The 19,259-nt window shown below is 40.4% G+C and overlaps 1 protein-coding gene across 4 annotated transcripts in view; it reads left to right on the top strand.

Annotated features, from left to right (window-relative positions):
* caskin2a (CASK interacting protein 2a) overlaps positions 1-19,259 on the top strand; it is a 66,076-nt gene that overhangs the window by 36,066 nt on the left and 10,751 nt on the right. For 2 of the 4 annotated variants that reach the window (XM_087845248.1, XM_087845247.1), the window contains exons 5-17: positions 1,085-1,230; positions 1,648-1,743; positions 4,336-4,469; positions 8,309-8,417; positions 8,647-8,755; positions 8,872-8,966; positions 9,961-10,078; positions 13,770-13,898; positions 14,161-14,247; positions 16,076-16,203; positions 16,385-16,460; positions 18,943-19,016; positions 19,104-19,214. In XM_087845248.1, coding sequence (XP_087701374.1) covers positions 1,085-1,230; positions 1,648-1,743; positions 4,336-4,469; positions 8,309-8,417; positions 8,647-8,755; positions 8,872-8,966; positions 9,961-10,078; positions 13,770-13,898; positions 14,161-14,247; positions 16,076-16,203; positions 16,385-16,460; positions 18,943-19,016; positions 19,104-19,214 — 1,412 coding nt within the window. The remainder of the gene's footprint in view (positions 1-1,084; positions 1,231-1,647; positions 1,744-4,335; positions 4,470-8,308; positions 8,418-8,646; positions 8,756-8,871; positions 8,967-9,960; positions 10,079-13,769; positions 13,899-14,160; positions 14,248-16,075; positions 16,204-16,384; positions 16,461-18,942; positions 19,017-19,103; positions 19,215-19,259) is intronic. The other 2 variants (XM_087845249.1, XM_087845250.1) reach the window with 2 other exon arrangements.

Below are 19,259 nucleotides of genomic sequence, written 5' to 3'. Positions count from 1 at the left end.
TTCTAACGTGGACTCCTGCAGTAAACAAATATAAATCCACTTTCTTATCATCATTATTATTTCAATAAGTGTTTGTGAGGAACAGTTACAATAAAAAGCACATTCAAATTAAATGTATGCCTTAGTTTGTCAAAAGATATGATTGTGTAATGATCTGGATGATAATTCAAGTGGAGGGAGGTGGTGCGCGAGCCTACAAAAATAACAGTGACAGCCTTAGTGTATGTGTATTACTGATAGTTATTATGAAATTATATATATATATATATATTTTTTTTGTATTTGAATCTAATTTAATATTTATGTAAATACAGCAGTCTGAATGTATAAATTACAAAATAACCAGATTGTCTTATTACAAATAAACCTTTAAGAAGAGGTGTATATTTTATATAATTTATCAAAGTAATTGCACCTGTAAGCCAAACAGCCAATCAATGTTTATTCCAAAGTGTAATGCAAAATTAAAATGACAAATGTGGGGCTGTGTAAGTAGTTTCTACTGTGAGTTCTACTGTACTGTAATTCTACTACTGTAATTTTAACTTTCTACTTGTGATTTCCAGCAAAATGACTGGATGTGAGAGAGTTTAACGACAGGAAAGATGGAGCAGTGAGAGCGGAGATCTCTCAGAATTCTGAAAACAGATTGACGAAGTTCTGGTAACTTCAATTCCAAAAACTTAGATTCTGGTAAAACTTGATTTCAAGTAACAAGATTGTGTTTCAACTCAGGTTCAAGCTTGAGCTCATGGCGGAGAAATGATAGAAGATAGAATGGCTTGTCAAAAAAGATGGAGCAGGGAGAGGGAGAGTGATAGGACAGACTGAATTGCTTGTTAATGATAGAGGGAGAGGGTTTTCTGCAGCAGGTCACCAGACTTGAGACGATCAGATCAGCAGTCAGCAAAGGCAAAACCAAAGATCTCTTTCACTCGGCAGGGATCGAGCAGAGAGTGGCATAATTTTTCATTTTAAGAGGTCATGCCTAAGTATCTGTATCTAATAACATGACTTTTTAAAACGATTGCTTTTTTATTCTTGTCTCCTAACCTCTTCTTACCTTCCTCATTTCCACGTTTAGGCATGCGTCCCCTCCACTACGCAGCGTGGCAGGGTAAAGCTGACTCTGTTCTATTGTTGCTGAGAGCCGGCGCTGCGGTCAACTCCCCTTCCAATGATGGACAGATACCGTTGCATCTCTCTGCACAGTACGGACACTATGAGGTGGTGAGTAAGCAGACAAACACCGGAGGCTAAAGGCAAAGTTCCAAGGTTTTACCCATCCTCCCATTTCACTGAAATCGATCCCCTTTGTGCCTCAGCTGCTATTGTCCAGCAACAATAGCAGTAATACCATTAATGCAAACCATTAAAGAGTCTACAGGCACTAACGTGCTACGTGCTTGCTGGAATGTTTGAATATATCGTGCACATACAGAACTTGTTACGTCATACAACCCCTGACCCCTGACCTCTTTAGAACACAGAGGCTGCACCCGACCTGTTCTATGTTCGTCTGTTCAGACAAACACACACACACACACATTAATGAGCATGTTGGGAAGACTGACATGTGAAAGCAAGTGCGTAATATGTTAGTTGATAGCACTAATTTTACACTCTCTCCCTCTTCTTGGCTCTCAGTGTGAGATGTTGCTGCAGCATCAGTCTAATCCCTGCTTCATGAACAAGGCTAAGAAGACACCACTAGATTTGGCCTGTGAGTTTGGCAGACTGAAGGTATGAAAAGATTTTTGTGGAAGTTCGATATCTTTGATGTCTTCTTTTCCAAGATAAGAATGACGTTGTTTTTTCTGCAGGTATTTGCTTATAAACCAAAGTATTCCCTGGATTAAAACTGATTATGACATCACATGAAAAGTTCACACATCTGCTCAAAATGAAAATTATCCATTACTTTATTTTAAGTAATAAAATAATTTCTGAGATCATGATATGTACTGAGCACAGGGTTGCTGCAGGTCAAAAAAAGCCTGAAAAAGTCTCAAAGTTTGAAAATGAACGTTTTTTTAAACTGGAGAAATACTGTAGTTGTTAAATGTTCAGTCGTTTTTACAGCTGGCAAAAAAAAAGAAGAAAAATTAATGTAAAGCGCTTTACTAGTCCCTAAGGACCCCAAAGCGCTTTACACACTCAGTCATTCACACACTGGTGATGGCAGCTACATTGTAGCCACAGCCACCCTGGGGCGCACTGACAGAGGCGAGGCTGCCGGACACTGGCGCCACCGGGCCCTCTGACCACCACCAGTAGGCGAAGAGTCTTGCCCAAGGACACAACGAACGAGACTGTCCAAGCCGGGGCTCGAACCGGCAACCTTCTGATTACAAGGCGAACTCCCAACTCTTGAGCCACGATCGCCCCATAATGTGGGTCATTTTCCATATCCATAGTTATTACAGTAATGTCACTTGCTCAGGTGACAGATGGATGTAGACACTGTGACTTCACCGATCGCTTCCCCCCAGCACGCTAGCTTATTAAAACCACGGTGCCGGTAGATCTGACTTTAAAATTGAGGTCTGTTGCCTGTTTATACAGTATTGGGTGGCTGTAGCTCAGATGGTAGAGCAGGTGATCTACTGATCGGAAGGTTGGTGGTTCGATTCCTGGCTTCCCCTAGTCTGCATGCCAAATATCCTTGGGCAAGATATTAACCCCAAATTGCTCTCCGATGCATCCATCGGAGTATGAATGCATGTATGAATGTGTGTGAATGCTTCTTAGAAAGCACTTCGATCAATGTGCTTGTGCGAATGGGTGTGAATGGGTGAATGCACAAGTTGTGTAAAGCGCTTTGAGTGCTCAGAAGAGTAGAAAAGCGCTATATAAGAACCAGACCATTTATTGAACTATTGTTTACAAAGTAGACATGTCTATGCTTTTTGTGCACTTTTCTGCGCTCTAATGTGGACATGTTTCATTTAGTTACGACCTCGAGACCTTAAACTCATTCGAAAGATCAAAGGTGGTGAGGAGCTCCATACATCTGAAGTTATTTATGAAACCTACAGATGACCCTTGGTGGCTGTTAGAAGGAACTGAAGTTTAAAATGCCCCAGTTTTCTGAGCCATAAGTTAAGCCCATCTTTCATATGCAGTCTATGACTGCTCCATTAGCAACTTCACAGCAGAGGCCCATGCACTTACGTTACACTACCTGTTAACTGATGTAAAGAAAAAAACATGAAAGTACAAATAGGAGAGACAACGAGAAAGGCAGCGGGAGTAATGTTCAATAACCATGAACAGCCTTCAGCTCCAAGAGTCTGTTTAGTTCCAGTTCCAGTTTAGTTAGTTTCACTTTAATGTCGTGTACCATCATAGTCCAAATAATATATGTAATTTCTTTTAATGTTGACCTTTTAATTGAGTTTAATCGAACTGAATGAGGGTGCGATGGTCAGCAGTGTCGCCTCACAGCAAGAAGGTCCTGGTTTCAAAAGAATCAGCTGAATGGTGGTCTCTGTGTTATAGTGACAGACTAGAAGGGGCTCGAGTTGTACCCCGCCTCTCACATTATGACGCCTAGTATAGGCCCCACCCCCTCTGCAACCCTGAATTGGATAAGTGGAAGAAACTTGATGGAAACAGTTTATTTATTGATGTTTTACAAAGGTCATAGGAACCCCGGGGTTATTTTTTAAACAAAAAGAGTACTAAAGGTAGCCCTTTAGTGGTTTTCTTCATATGTACAATCCAGTTGTTTGCATATGAGAACACGTGTTTTTCATGCTTTTTTTTTTAAATTTTAATGTGAATGGCCAAAGGCAAACACAAACCTTTGCTGAGACAACAAGGCTGAGCTAAATCGAGCTCATTTCTGTGAAAGCAGAAGGCTTCAGTAGCTCCTTTTAGACTTTGTGAAGAAATTGCATATTGCAGTGTGTTTTTCCTGTGCCGCTGCCACATCAGCGGATAAGCCCAGCTGTGAGATGTATAGCTGGCTCTGTTATTAAGAAGTAGACAGACGCACACTTCCCATGCTTGTTAAACGTTCGCTCGTCTGCTCTGAGTTTGCAGTTTGGCTGTGAAAGAAAATCGTAAGCTTTGGGCTGTTTTTTGTCACACAGTATTTGTGGGAGTATGCAGAGGCTGTGGTATCTTTAGACGACTGCTGAGTAGTGGATAAGCCTCTGTGCTCGTTTAACCCTATATATAAGTCGCCATTTACACTCTAATACAGAAATATATATTTTTAGCATATATATATATATATATATATATATATATATATATATATTTAATGTGTATTACTAATGCTGTAATTCCTGTCCTGATTCTGCCATTTCATCTTCAATTTTTTGTTAGGTGACTCAGTTACTGCTGAGCAGTAATATGGTAGCAGCCCTGTTAGAAGGAGAAAGAGGAAACGGCAGCCTGGACTCTCCCTCCACCACCCCACTCCACCTAGCAGCCAGGAATGGACACAAAGACATCATCAAGTAAACAGCAGCTCAGGGTGGCATTAAATGTTAAACATTATGATACAGTATTATGTAACACAGTGGATTCTGGATTCAATATCCATATCCAGCCATTGCTTTTCCTTTGATTGACAGTCTGAGCATCTGCGTTCACAGCCAGCATTTGCACACTGTTGTAGTTCAGCCCTTAAAATTGAAAAATTAAACTCTTAATTCTCAAAGGAATATAAAATACGTATAGTATGCACGAATAGTTTAGCTACAAAGTTGTTGTTCAACTGATACTTATGCCCACTAGTTAAAGAACTAGTGCTTACAGTCATGGGAAATAGAAAGCAGGCCCACTGCAGGCAAAAACACACCATTAAGTACGCTACAGGAGATTCGCGCCCTGAATCATTCCAACGAATGTCACTAGAACAATCGCTAGCTGCACTCCACATGACAGGAAGCGCAAACAGGGGATGGGAATTACCGATGCAGCTACACAGCTGGTTTAAAAGCTTGAGCCCAAGTAGAAAATATTTTATTAGGCGACTAGATGACTAATAGTCAATATTGTCACTAGTCAGTACCAGGCACACTAGTCATTTAATCGAATTGTTTCACATTTTAATTGATGCCCAATTCTGCTGGAGCATCGTTGTAGAGAAATGTGTCGATCTCTGTCTCCTTTTTTGTTAACTCTATTATTGTTAGTTCTTTAAAAGGCGAAGAATAAGATTGCAGATTCAAGTGGCAGAAATACTTTTTCCGAAGGGTGGATGGACTCTTCCAATCAGTCATTCAGGAAGGGCTCAGAGTAGACCTGCTACTCCTCCACATTGAAGGAGCCAGCTGTTTGCCTCCTGGGTAAGCTGTTCCAGCCAGGATTGTCCTACTGGAAGGAGGACGCGGGGCAGACCTAGCACACGCTGGAGAGATTATATCTCTCAGCTGGCTTGAGAATGCACCGACATTTCCCCAGATAAACTGGAGGAGCTGGCTGGGTTGAGGGAAGTCTTCCCCCGCTTCTGCTGCTGCCCCAAGACCTCACTTCGGATAATCAAAAGAAAAAAACTGCCTAAACTACTTTTGATGCTGTGCAAAAGAATAGAACTTTATTAATCCCTTGGGGAGGTCCCCTAAAGGAAATAATAAAACTACTGTCACTACTATTGTACTATAATTTTAAAAAAGCATGCAAAATGACCTTCACCTTATAAATGCTGCTGCCTTAACATGGTGTTTATTGTAGGCAAACTGTAATGGGTAAACTTAGCACAGAAGTCCAATAACAGAACACCACTTGAGTTCAGATTAGACTGAGCAGTCCTGCCAGTCACGCCCCACGTCCACTTTACGTGAGCGGTAAAGTCTCCCAGTGGAGTTGCGCTGACATTCTCTGAGCTGAAGGGTAGGGAAGCAACCCTCTTATCGCTTAAAGTGCTGTTATTGCAGTCATATCCTCTCTGTGAATGGTGCTCATAGCCAGTGGATATTTTGGATATTAACAATCATGAAACTGACCTCACGGCCCGTTGTTAAGCAATGGTGCTAGCTCAGATGAGTGACAAAACGCTTCTCCCACTGAAAGCGCCGTGTCCAAATGAACAGAATCAACTTTCTGGGATTTCTTTACGTGGATGTTCGAACATGTGTCAAGACTGAACAAGAACTGTTAGCATTTGAATTAATTCTGTAACTTTGTAACAATCTCTCCAGTACCAAAAAGAAAACATTGTACTATGAGGTTTAATCCCAATCGACTTTGCACTTTCAGCCTGTTTCAGCCTAAAAATGTCTTTGCCATGTAATCCCATCCTGCTGTTTTAGACGTGCTGCCAACTATTCCCATCCCGTCTAAATCATTAAATATCTCATGCCACACCATCCATCGCCCCCTCTCCTGGAGTTGAAAGTGAATACTTAGTAATAAGTCCGTACAACATCATACCGCCCGCGATAATGCTGGTGGAAGTTTTTGCATGATACAAAAATGTCATACTGCGATATCCTTGGTAGCAGAGAAGCCTATGCTCAACACAAACATGAACTGAAAAATAACACACACACACACTCCTACACTTCACTGACAACCACATAAGTTTATTCAGAATTTACACAGCAGAATTTGGAATATGATACTAAGGGATTTATGGCACTTCAAAGACTGCCATACCTAAGCTGCAAATGTCTTTGCAACTTCTCCCTTTTTGCAATAACTGGAGGAGCTTTATGCAAACAGGATATGACTTTGTGCCTGGAAAGATGGGAACTTTCTGTTGTTTTAGTATCATTTACATCTGCTTGTGTTGAAACTACGCTTTAGCAATTCATTCAGAGATCATTTCTGATCATGACACATGTTCAGAATCTGTGCTCTAGCACATTCTGTACTTGGTGAACGTGTACAGTGTAAATTAAATGGAGTATCTGAGAATAACATTTCTATGGAGGACAGAAAAGTCTAAACTCTGTGAAAGGTTTCAGACATTCAGCCCTCTCAAGATTTCATACCATCAAGGTTTAAGTGGCGCAAGAAGATTACAATAGGAACCTTTTATCCTCACAAATTACAACTTGGCATTTCTCCTGTCAGTACTATCTGCAGCATTCGGTTTAAAAACTCTACACTCACAAGGAAATGTTTTAAATTATTTTTAATAAGCTGTTAGATAATTATTTAAGGTTCTATTCATTAAAACATTTCATGAATGTTCTTAAAGTATGTGATAAAAAAAAAAGATCAAAAATAAAATAATTTTGTTGCTGCACCTTTATTCCATAAATGGCTACTTTTGATAGAATAATTACAACCATTTTTTTGCTCATAAGTTGCAACTTTTTTGAGTTTAAAGGACTGTGTTCAGTCTTGCAAAAAGCTAAGCAGTAATGGTGAGGATAAGAGAATAAGTAGCAGCCAGGTGCTGCTACTCAAATGCACTTGTTTAATTGATCATCAGGAGGTGTCACCAAAAAAAAAATACCACAGTCTTCCCAGGAGAGGGAGCAAATTTACCCTAAGGTTCCCCGATGGTCAGAGAAACTGCAAAAGATCTACTCTTAGACACTACCGGCCTCAGTTAGCATGCTAAATATTAAAGTTCATGATAGTCAGTGTTGGTCAAGTTACTTGAAAAAAGTAATCAGTAACTAATTACTGATTACTTCCCCAAAAAAGTAATCCCGTTACTTTACTGATTACTTATTTTCAAAAGTAATTAATTACTTAGTTACTTAGTTACTTTTTAAAAACATGATTTACAACCTGAATAGGTGATAAAGCGATAGATCTTTCAGCCCAATTCTACTTTTTCTGCATAATCCATCATACAAAATGTAATCAAATGGAAAAGTCTCTTTTTAAAACTTGTTTTATTAGTTTTAATCTTTTAACTTTATGCATCAAGCAAAAATTAAATTATATGCAACATTCTCTGACTGGAAGAAATTAGTTTAAGTAATCCCTTACTTTACTCATTACTTGAAAAAAGTAATCAGATTACTTTACGCGTTACTGCCCATCTCTGATGATAGTACAGTTAAACTGAACAAGAAGGACTCGTATGGAAGGGTTGTCATGCCAACCCATGCCCTCTGTATACCAAATTTTTCTAGAGTCAAAGTTCAGACCTCAAACCAATTGAGATGCTGTAGGTGGAGTAAGATGTGTTTCCTAAGCACACAGAAGAGCTGAAAACAAAAACCGAAACAAAAAAGAATCAAGGTTTTGCCGTGACCCAGTTAAAGTGCAGACGTCAACCCAATTAAATTTGCAATTGCTGACTGTGACTATATGACTTCATAAATCGCTGCAGATGTCTGTGACAGATTCACCTGCACACTAACACGGTGTTTCTGATTGCACTTCCCAGGTTGCTCCTCAAAGCTGGCATTGACATTAACAGAGCCACCAAAGCGGGGACGTCTTTGCACGAGGCTGCCCTCTATGGCAAAACGGACGTAGTACGGCTGCTCCTTGATGTAAGAAAAGAAGAGAAACATTGTATCTGTTAGTCTTATGAGCCATGTGGAAGGCTGTTTTTTTTTACAAGTGTCAACATAAAGACTCTTCACAGAAACACCACACTATGTTTTCACCTGCTCAGTATTATTCTTTAATAAAGCAGATTGGAATTTAAGGGAGGGTTTGTTTTTAAAAGTCCGACTCCCACATCGCCTTTTTACGATCCGTATGTGTGTGTGTGTCTAGGCGGGCATCAACGTGAACATGCGCAACACCTACAACCAGACGGCTTTGGACATTGTCAATCAGTTCACCACTTCCACAGCCAGCAGGGAAATCAAACAGCTGCTGAGAGGTCGGTAGCTCATGAAAGGGTGTCTTGATGTTGCACTGATACATTTGGGTAATTTGGCTTCTCTGGTTTAGAAATGTGATCAGGTGTTTCTTTCTTTCTTTTTCTTTCTTTCGCAGAAGCATCAAGCTCTCTTCAAGTTAGAGCAGTGAAGGACTACTGGAATCTCCATGATCCCACTGCACTTAACCTGCGAGCGGGAGATCTGATCATGGTACTGTTTTGTGTGTAAAAGTCTCAAAATGTTGTTTTATGGTTGTCATGTTGTTTTTGTTCATTATTTTTTTGATTGTCCTTGTTTATAGAAAAATGTAATTAAATGAAATTAATTTGAAAATCCCTAATATCACATTTATAACAGTCATTATTATTCATTTCCTGGGAAAATTATGAAAGGAGAAGATTTCCTTATTTAATGAATTTAAAAATGTAACCGACATTTGTTTTTATAAATCAGTAGCAGCAGTTTTTGTTTGGTAAGATTTTGCAAATTGTTTAAGGAAGAGAAGTTTAATCATTTATTTTATTATAAAAATGTTTATTTGTTTGTACATGCTGACATATATAATTCTTACAAATAAGAGGCAACACAAACATCGGAATCGGCTTGATTGAGATGAGAAAATGAGATGAATTTGTTAGGTGAAGTTATAGTGAAGCCTTGTTGTTAGGATTTGTGTGGTATGTTTCAGGGTACTTTCATGTACTCCAAAGCAGGAGACCACAGCAGAGGAACAGGCACAAACTTGCTGCTGCTGTGTCTCTCATTATCAGCATCATTATCACAGTTTGCTCTAATTCGTGTGTGCATGTCTTTATGTGCTCTCTGCTGTGTGTTTTGATATATTTCTGTGAGTCATAGTGACATCTGAGAGTTGTGTTTGAACTTGTATGCTGTTGTCTCTCACTCTGCCAGAAAGCAGAGGTGTTTGTTTTTCTTCTCTCGAGGCGCTTTGCTAATACTCACAATGAATAGATAGTGTATTTCCAGCCTACTGGCCCACTCATTATGGACTTAAGTGCATGCCTGTGGGTGTCGCACACAACATGCATGCTTAAAGCTCTTGTATTTTTGCAAACACATAGCATTTTTTTGTTTTAATCAACGCCCATAGTGTTCATATAACTGTATCAATTGCTGGGATTGTGAAGTATATCGAGACTAATGCCATTTGTAATGAAGTGTTCTCATGGTTTCTTGCTGACAGGTCCTGGAGCAGCACTCAGACGGCCGGTGGAAAGGTCACATCCACGACACCCAGCGGGGGACAGACCGGGTGGGCTTTTTCCCCCCTTCAGTGGTGGAGGTCCTCAGCAAAAGAGCAGGTAAATAAATATCTTATACACACCTGCATAAACATCAGTAAACCTTATTAATAATTAACATTAATACACTCCAGAATATTTATGCAAGTATTATAGTTCCTCTCAGTAGTTGTAGAGTTATCCAGTTAGCAAGACGGTGAACAGAGAGGACGGCACCTTGGTTTGCATCTTCAGTTTACAGTGGCATACTTTGAATTTTGTGTACATGGCAACCTGTATCCATTTTCCTTCTTTTGATTATTGATATTTATTTAGTTATGTATTAGAGGCGGGTGTTAATCAGTTTTAGCTGGTTTAGAGTTAATGATCATCTTTTCTGACTGTTTTTCACTAGTTTTGTATCTGGATAGGAAACGAGGTTGTACAGTAGGGGTGGGGAAAAAATCGATACTGTGTAGTATCGTGATATTTTGTTTGCTAATAATGTATCGATACAGGGACAGCAGAAATCGATATTTTGTTACAAATTTTTGCTCTGACTTCAGAGCATGTTGATCCTTTTTCTGAGCAAGAATTCTGACATTCCTTCACTGTCCAAATGTGTTTAACTTTTTTTTTGGCAGCAATAAACATGTTTTATTTTAATCAAGTTTAAAACTTTTTTATTTAATGTAAAATTATATTTTGTTTTAATTTACTTTCAAATTCTTCAGTTGCTGAAGGGGCTGCATAGTTTTCATAAACTGCATAGTTCAGAATAGCTATAATTGTACCAGATGGTTGCGTTCAGTTAAGTTGGACTAGACTGTAATACAAACCGTTCAGTTTGTCAACAATAAAACTGAAATGAGAGAAAGACTGAGTGTGAGACTTTGATATTAGAGAAAATGAATATTGATAAAGTTTACCTTTATGTACAGAATCTGAATGTCGCAAAATATTTTAAAAAATTGCAATAATATCGTATCGTGCGTTAAGTATTGTGATAATATCGTATCGTGGGGTGTATGGTGATTCCCACCTCTATTGTACAGCCAGTCCAACTCAATTCATGCCATTGCCACAAGGTTTGCTGTGCCTCTTTGCTGGGATATTATTTTCAATCTATCCAACGCCGCCAGGTTGCACCTCAGATGGTCCAGGAGCTCAGTGATGCTTTGGTCCACATCTGGGAGGAGATCCTCTAGAACACTAAGCTATCCTATGTGCTTAAATGGATGCTTAACAACATCGGGATAATCATTTTCATTTGAATTCAATTTCAATTCAGTTCAATTTAGTTTTATTTATACAGCGCCAAATCACAACGACAATAAGGTACAAACCCAACAATCATATGGCCCCTATGAGCGAGCACTTTGGCGACAGGGGAAAGGAAAAACTCCCTTTTCACAACATTTCCATCAAACTATGTGCCGTCCCTTAATCGCTAACACATTACCCATTTCATATCAGTGTAGACATACAGCATGATTTTCTTTCACTGTTGAGAGCTGATGTGTTTTCAGAGTATTTTGTTGAACAGTGTACATGTGCACTGTACAAGTTCACATGAAATACCAAACCTATTTTTTTCATTTAATTTGTGTCATTTTATTTTTGTGTAATTATGTGTCAGGTCAAATTCATCCAGAATAGAAATCCCCAATAGTTTTACACAATGTTAAACAAACAAACAAAAAAAACCCCAGTGAACTAAAACATACTAAAAGGGCTCAGAAATACTGCTGAGAAATAAGAGGAAGTGCCAGATCTCATATTCATATAATTATCTGAGACATGAAAATATCAGTCAAGTTTCATATTTATTTATTTATTTACTTATTTATTTTTGTAGTCCTGAAGTACCACCAGCCTGGGCAAACACATTTATAGTGGACATGAATTCAGACAACTGTATTTTGGTGTCGATAACACCTAATTTGACCCATGACGACTCTTAGATATCCGGGCTACCAAAATATCTCCACACTTGTACACAGGCAGGATCTATCATGTTTGCAGACATGGCCACTGGAGAATTCAGCGTGCTTGTAAATCAACAAATTTAATCCCTGTGAATATGAGCTCCTCACTTGTTTGCAGCTGTAAAACCCCCGACTTTCTCGCACAGAGAGACCAGCACAGTCAGGGCTCCAAAAACAGCTCCAGACATGAGTGCACACTTCTGTGTCTTCAACAAGCCAGTCTACACACACACACACACACACAAACGACAGTCTCACAGAGAAACACATTAATAGGATTACTATGGCCAGATTGCAAAGTGTCAGCTCAGTGTTAAAGCCTTCACAGTCTACATCGGGGTATTCTGTGTGTGTGGGCGTGTGTGTGTGAGGCTGCTCATGCTTGAGGAAAGAGACGAAAGAAGAGAGTTCGCCTCAAACTTGGTGATGGGCTCTTTGCTTATGAGGCAAATCAGCAGGCTGTGTGCACATGTGCAATAGTGTGTCTGAGCTCTGTGATAATGTCAGTGATGTCAGCAAACAGAGACCAATACCACACAAAGGAACAGTAAGCCTTCTCAGTGTCTTTGGTGATCTTAAACTTCCATTCTGCAGCCTGTTATGTAACTGTAGAGGGGATTTACAGTCAGTCTGTTTTTAGTTGTTGTTCCATGTACTCAATGAAAAAGAATACATGACGGAGACAAATGTTAAAGTTGATGACTAGGGATGGGTATCGTTTAGGTTTTATCCGATACTGGTGCCAAACCGGTACTTTTGAAACGGTGCCGGTGCTTAAACGGTGCTCAAACCGGTGCTTAAAGAATGGAGAACACAAAATTGGTCCAAAAACCTCTCATGTTCAGCTGTTTTTTTGTAAAAAGATAACAATGTTAGCCTTTTCTGCAGCTATGGGGCATATATGGTATCACTCATGGCTGGAAGCAGCTTAAACAATGGAAAAAACACAAACTTTGTCCAAAAACCTCTCATGTTTAGCTGTTTTTTCCCTTTTTGGCCAGGGTGAAGGGAGTATCTGCCATCAAACAAGAAGAGTTTGTTTGCTAGTTCACCTTACATGCATTAATGTAATAACGTGGTTAGCCTACTCAACGTAAATTACACACGAACAACATTAAGCTACTCACGCAGAGAAAAACGGCTGCTGCTGCATCATCATCCTCATCATTTCTGCTACACTGGCAGGGCTAGGGGTTTTTGTTTTTTGTTGCTAACTCCGGGTCCGATAACAGGCACCACACCCGCAGTAGATGTGCTCGGTGTGAGGTCTCGCAGCAAGCTATCAAATACGGTGCATTTCTCGGCTTTTAAAAAGACGCTATGCGTCGCCAGGTGTTTCATCGGATTAAGGAGTTACCTCTTTTGCACAGTATCACCTTAAAGCACTTGTTGCAGCTGCTGAGTTTGCATATTTTTAATTTATATTTTTAATCTGTAGCTCTGCTCTAAAAGAACGTACGTACCTGGACCCGCCTACTATCCTCGGAAACGTAAAATGATTGGCTAGAATCCAAAGTGTATCACATCTCAGGAAAAAAAAGCACCGAAATATGCGCTGCTTTTCGGTCTGGTTACTACCGTTTATGTCAGAACCGGTGGCATCATGGCACCGGATACCGGTACCCATCCCTATTGATGATATTCATAGCTCTTCGTTGCATGGTTAAAGAGCTTTCGATGCCTGTGCATGCATTTCAAACTGCCACCGAACACGCATGTGCATTATCTGCTTTCCCTCACTCATGCATGTCCACCTCAAACCAAACCTGTCTCCCTGGCCTTAGGGGGCACGCTCTTCCGCCAAGCTTCAATGCCTTGCAAACGACAACACTTTGTGTCCAGAGCTCCTCCTCCGAGTCACGGCCCCGCCCCTCAGACTGATGACTTATACATCCTTGGCTATGACCCTGCAGGTACACACACAGATGCACTCACCAACCTTTTCCCTGTTTTACCACCTGCGGTGGATTCACGTTATCCCAGGCAAGGCAAGGATTGTTGACCGGGAATGTTTCTGTCCATATGCTCCCAAACAGCACCCCAATCCCAGTTTTTTCTTGATGAAAAAACTTTCCCTGATGCTCTGTGTCAGCTTGATCGATCCAGTCCCAGCTCCGGTTCTGCAGTAGGCAGAGTGTACCGTGAACGTTTGTCTAAAGTGTGTGTGTTTATTAGGTGCTCCATTGGGCAGTCAGCTCTCAACCCCAGCTAGTTCTGCTAGCCCCACTCAGGAAATCTGGGTCCTCAGGAGCTCTCCCACTGGTAAGAGTGTGTGGTCCTAAACCCCTAATACCCCACCCACCAAAACCCCAATCGCCGGTGAACCTGTAAACCAGTCAAGTCGCCACATTTTTGATAAACTGGGTCTTTTTAAAGAAGCTTATTCCTGTTTTATCCTTTTATATACCAGAGTTTTGACCTCACCATGCTAACCCTTCAAATCCCACCCCTCTGCTTTATACACATCTAACAATCCAGCAACCATAACCAGTTCTCTTGCAGCAGGATATTACTATGAGGGAGCAGCATGAAGGTCTCTTTTTAAGTTCTTCTTCTTTTAAGCATGTTGGAGCTTCCTCTTATTCTCTGAAAATCTCCACAGCAAACATATTAATGTTTTTCTTCTACTACGTAATATATATTCAGTTATTTCCTGAACAGAGAGAATGTCGATTCCACTAAAACATAATGTTTTAATTAGGGATGCACCGATACCGATACTGGTATCGGGTATCGGGGCCGATACTGTAAAATGTGCGTGTACTCATACTCGTAAAAGTTAACCGATACCATGAACCGATACTAACTTATTTCATTAATCAGAGGGTGGCTTGTCATTTTTGTTGTAGTTTTTTAGATTGGTCACTAGGGGGACATCCCGCGCTAAACAGGCACAGGGTTAGGCGAGTGAGACTGGCGGCTCCAGATAAAAAAGAGAAACTGGAGGCTGCTGTAGCTAGGCTAAACAAAATGTCAGCAGTGTGGAACAGCCAACTTTAACTCAGGTTTTGGAAAAGCGATGAAAAATGTCAAGAGAAAATCCACGGGCAGTTAAAATAACAGAGGCTCTGACTCATTTTATTTCTCTGGATGACCAGCCAATGTCGGTCATGGAAAACATAGGATTGCACCGTCTTCTCAGCATACTCGAGCCGCGATATGAAATTCCCAACCGCCCATACATCAGGGAGATAATGGTGCCAAAACTTTCTAAAGAGGTAAAGACAAGCAGTGTGTGCGCGATGTCAGTCCTTGATTTAACGGCACAGTGGACTGATGATCCACGGGCAGATGAGGAGTTCATTCGTCAATGCCAAATACTTTCGTTATTTTGTTTGTTTGTTTACAATAATTCTGCAATAATTTAAAAGTTTATTTTATTCTCAAACCTAATTTGTATTTATTTTATTCCAAACAGAAGTGTTTATTTATTATTCTGAAAGCTCGAGACAGTGCCCAATAGTTCAGTGATATTTTGTTAAATTACAATGTGGAGACTCTGCAATAATTTAACAGAAGTGCTTATTTTTCACTTGAAATTTTTTGTGGTCATTTTTATTAAGATATTATTTTTTATCGGCAGAGAATAAAATAAAACCTGTCTTCCAATTCATTGCATTTGTGTGTGTGTGGTACAAGTATCGTTTTTTGTACTCTGTATCGGCAAGTACTCAGATCCAAGTATCGTATCGTTTTGAAAAAATTGGTATCGTTGCATCCCTAGTATTAATAATTTCATAAATGTTGAAAATTCTTTACATACATAAGAAACTTGATATTAGCATCTTTTTGTTAAATATGGAGCTAGTGGCAGAGCGTGATTAGCTTGCTTAGCATAAAACAACTTACTAGCAAACACCTTGCATCGATTAAAACTATATGGTGAGGCAAGAAATCCTTCAGTAATAAATAGGACTTTGTTAATAGTTTTTATGTATTTATTTATTTACTTATTTTTAGTACAGTAGTCAACACATATAAATATATAACCTATAAACTGCCGGCTACAATTGTCTCCTAACTCAGACACTCCACAGGTCTCCCGTCAGTCTGTCATCTTTCTCTGTTTTGCTTTCTTTGCTCTTCTCAGGTGACAGAAACAGTGTCGGCAGCGCCGGCAGTGTTGGTAGCAGCCGCAGTGCAGGGAGTGGTCAGAGCTCAGAGAGCGGCCACAAACAGAATGGGATTCATTGCTGCCACAACAATGACGCTGGCAAGGTCAGATATGCACAGAGACAACCAAGGTGGACACTAAAAAACAAGGAGATGCTCTGCTTCACATGTCTACAGCAGACAGTTTCACTAACAGTAACAGAAATGAACAAAGTGTGGAGGATGTCAGTAATGCACTAAAGTACTTTTTTCTATCGTTGAGTACGCCTTTGTTTTGTGTGTGCAGCTGGCTCCCTCTGCTGGTGAGTCAAGGGACCGCGTTATAGGAGTGGACCACAGCAAACAGGTTGATGGATCCACAGGTTAGTCACCGAATGAAACATCTGTCATCTTCTTACTCTGTTTGACAATAATAATAATTCTGTTAGCTGTGATTCTTCCAAGGTCCCAGACTTTCTGAAGGTCTTTCAAAGTTTTTCTTTTGCGGGTTGGCTGCTTTTTCAGTCCAGTTGTTTTACCTGACCTTTTAAATGGTAAATAGTAAATGGACTGATTCTTATATAGCGCTTTTCTACTCTCCCCGAGTACTCAAAGCGCTGTATGCAACATGCCACATTCACCCAATCACACCCATTCTCACAAGCACTTTCTCTATACATAGTGCTTTCTAGGTACAGTCACACGATGGATGCATCAGAGAGCAACCTGGGGTTAATATCTTGCCCAAGGATACTTGACGTGCAGACTGGAGGAGCCAGGGATCGAACCACCAACTGTCCGATCAGTAGATCGGGGGTGGCTCTACCTCCTGAGCTACAGCCACCCGATTCTTCTTTTACAGAAGAATGTTTTTTTGTTTCTTTATCTACTTAATACGGGCCTATGAATCTTTCAACCATAAAAAGGTTGTATCTTTAGAAACCACGGGGCTGCTGTGTGCAGGGATCATACAGCATTGTTGATGGTCTGAAAGGAAATGAGATGGAGGGGGACAGTAAATGCTTACCATACTTTACTTCACCACTGAAGCCAATAAAACCAGCATCTTCTTTCATCTACGCAAGCCATAAAAGCCCAGATCACTACTTCACAAGAAACACTAAAGGCCTGGAGAAATGAGCTCTGCTGTCAGGTATAATGGCAGGTGCAGGCTTGCATGTTTACAGTGTTTTCAGAACTTAAGTTCATTCTGCTGAGATAAGGCTTTTCAAATGTTAACACTCGAAGAAGCAGAGAATTCCCGTTGACCTCAGGGTGAATCAGAAGGGGGGGTTAAAGGAGAAGAGGGAGGAGTCAGGGAGCATCAGGAGCAAAACACATCTGTTAAAGAAAGAAGAGAAAGAGGAAGGAAGACAGGGAAGAGGAGCTGATGTCTGCCCTGCATGAAGGATAGGTGGAGGGAAAGATGAAGTGTGAGACATCAGGAGCTCTCCTGCACTCGTTTCTTCTCAGGGGTAAGACCGTTGTTATAATTTGACATGATGTTTGACGTTTTGTCAGAGGAGAAAGGGTTCGAGCCTGTTTTAAAGGACCCACTGCATTCCACGTTAATATTTCTTTGGGAATCACCTTATTGGTGCAGAAATATAATTTTATGCCTGCCAAACTTTGTTATCTTCGACATTTTTGATAGATTCAGCTAAAGAAATGGGAAAGAAATTGTGTTTTTGCCACAGACTGATAGTTATTGTCAATATTTCAACCTTTCTTTCTTTGCTTGTTGTCTGTTTTGTGCAGATAAAAGATAAATAAATAATAAGATGAAAAACTGTTTTACATTTTATCATTGAGTTAGGTTCCTCGTATGCTGTACTTGAATGAGTCGTGGTCAGACTTAAGTTGCTTAAAAAAGCAAACAGTTGGAAATAGTTGGGTGCAAAGACTGGAAAACAAGTGAAAGCCCTTCAGGAAGCCTGGAGATACCAATCTTGCTTATGGGTTAAGGACCTGCAGCTCTGTCCATCTCTCCTACAGTAACTGCCCGTCTGCTGTAATCTCCTCCATGCTCTTGAGACTATGCCGGGAGACGCAGCAAACCTTCTGGCAATAGCATCTATTGAGCTGGACTACCTGCACAACCTCTGTTCCTATCCAAATACAAAACTAGTGAAAAACAGTCAGAAAAGCTGAGCAGAGAAAAAATGTCTCAACCTTTAAAACCAGTCTTGATTTGATGGGCGATCACTAACCTAGAAATGTAACTGACTGTATTTGAATCGTAGTTGTACTTTTCCACAGAACAATTACACAAATTCCTCATCTCTTTCCATCTTGTACAAAGAGCATGTCGCAAGAAGCATGACTGCGTTGTTTTGATCGGTGAATAAGTTAACTCATCTCCCAGGAACATCTTGACAGTGCAGTGTCTTATATTACTTATTGTCCTGTTACAAGGTGCATCTGTGTGTCTGTAAGAGGTCTTAAATAAAAGTTATTGAGAACTGAAAAGATCAAATGTTGTTGCGAGAAAGGACTAGAAGAGCGGGAACAAAAGAGTCAGCCTTGGGCAAGAAGAGAAGTGAAATTGGAGCAGTTGGCAACAAAGTATCATTCCTCTGAGATCTGAGTATATAATGACTGTAAATAAGATGAGTGAGGGGTGTATGAGATCTGGTAGATGGCACAGCTTCACTCAGTCACACAGCTGCTTGGAAAAGAAGGATTTAACATGACTCGACGAATGCAGACCGGATTGATCTCCTGCTGTCACAAAGCAGAATCTTGTTACTTTGAAAACATGGCTGTCTTTTTTTGGGTTCGTCTTGTTTTTCCTCCACTGTCTGTCTTCCTCCACGCACTCGTCGCGAAACACATCCCACAGGATTAATTGTGTGTGTTTTTTAGGTGGTTCCCGCCAACAGGTTAACGGCACTCCTCAGAAAGGCTTTGTGAGGCCTGAACAGCTTTTGGAAGGCAAGGTGAGCTGAGTTTTAGAGTTGTGCAAGTTTGCGCAAATGTTTCCTACACACAGAGGTTTTGGAAATGAATCTCCTCGCTGTCGTTAGGATTCAGAAGCTATCTACCAGTGGCTGTGTGGGTTCCAGCTCGAGCAGTACACGTCCAGCTTCATCAGTGCAGGATATGATGTCCCCACCATCAGCAGAATGACCCCTGAGGTGTGTATTTATGTTACAATTTTCAGCATTTTTAGCTCTATGCCG

This window comes from Neolamprologus brichardi, chromosome 8 (genome assembly GCF_056152115.1).
Source record: "Neolamprologus brichardi isolate AB-2024 chromosome 8, ASM5615211v1, whole genome shotgun sequence".
In the NCBI taxonomy this organism is placed as follows: domain Eukaryota; kingdom Metazoa; phylum Chordata; class Actinopteri; order Cichliformes; family Cichlidae; genus Neolamprologus; species Neolamprologus brichardi.
Note: the sequence above shows the minus strand (reverse complement) of the source record. Positions and strands in the feature narration are given on the sequence as shown.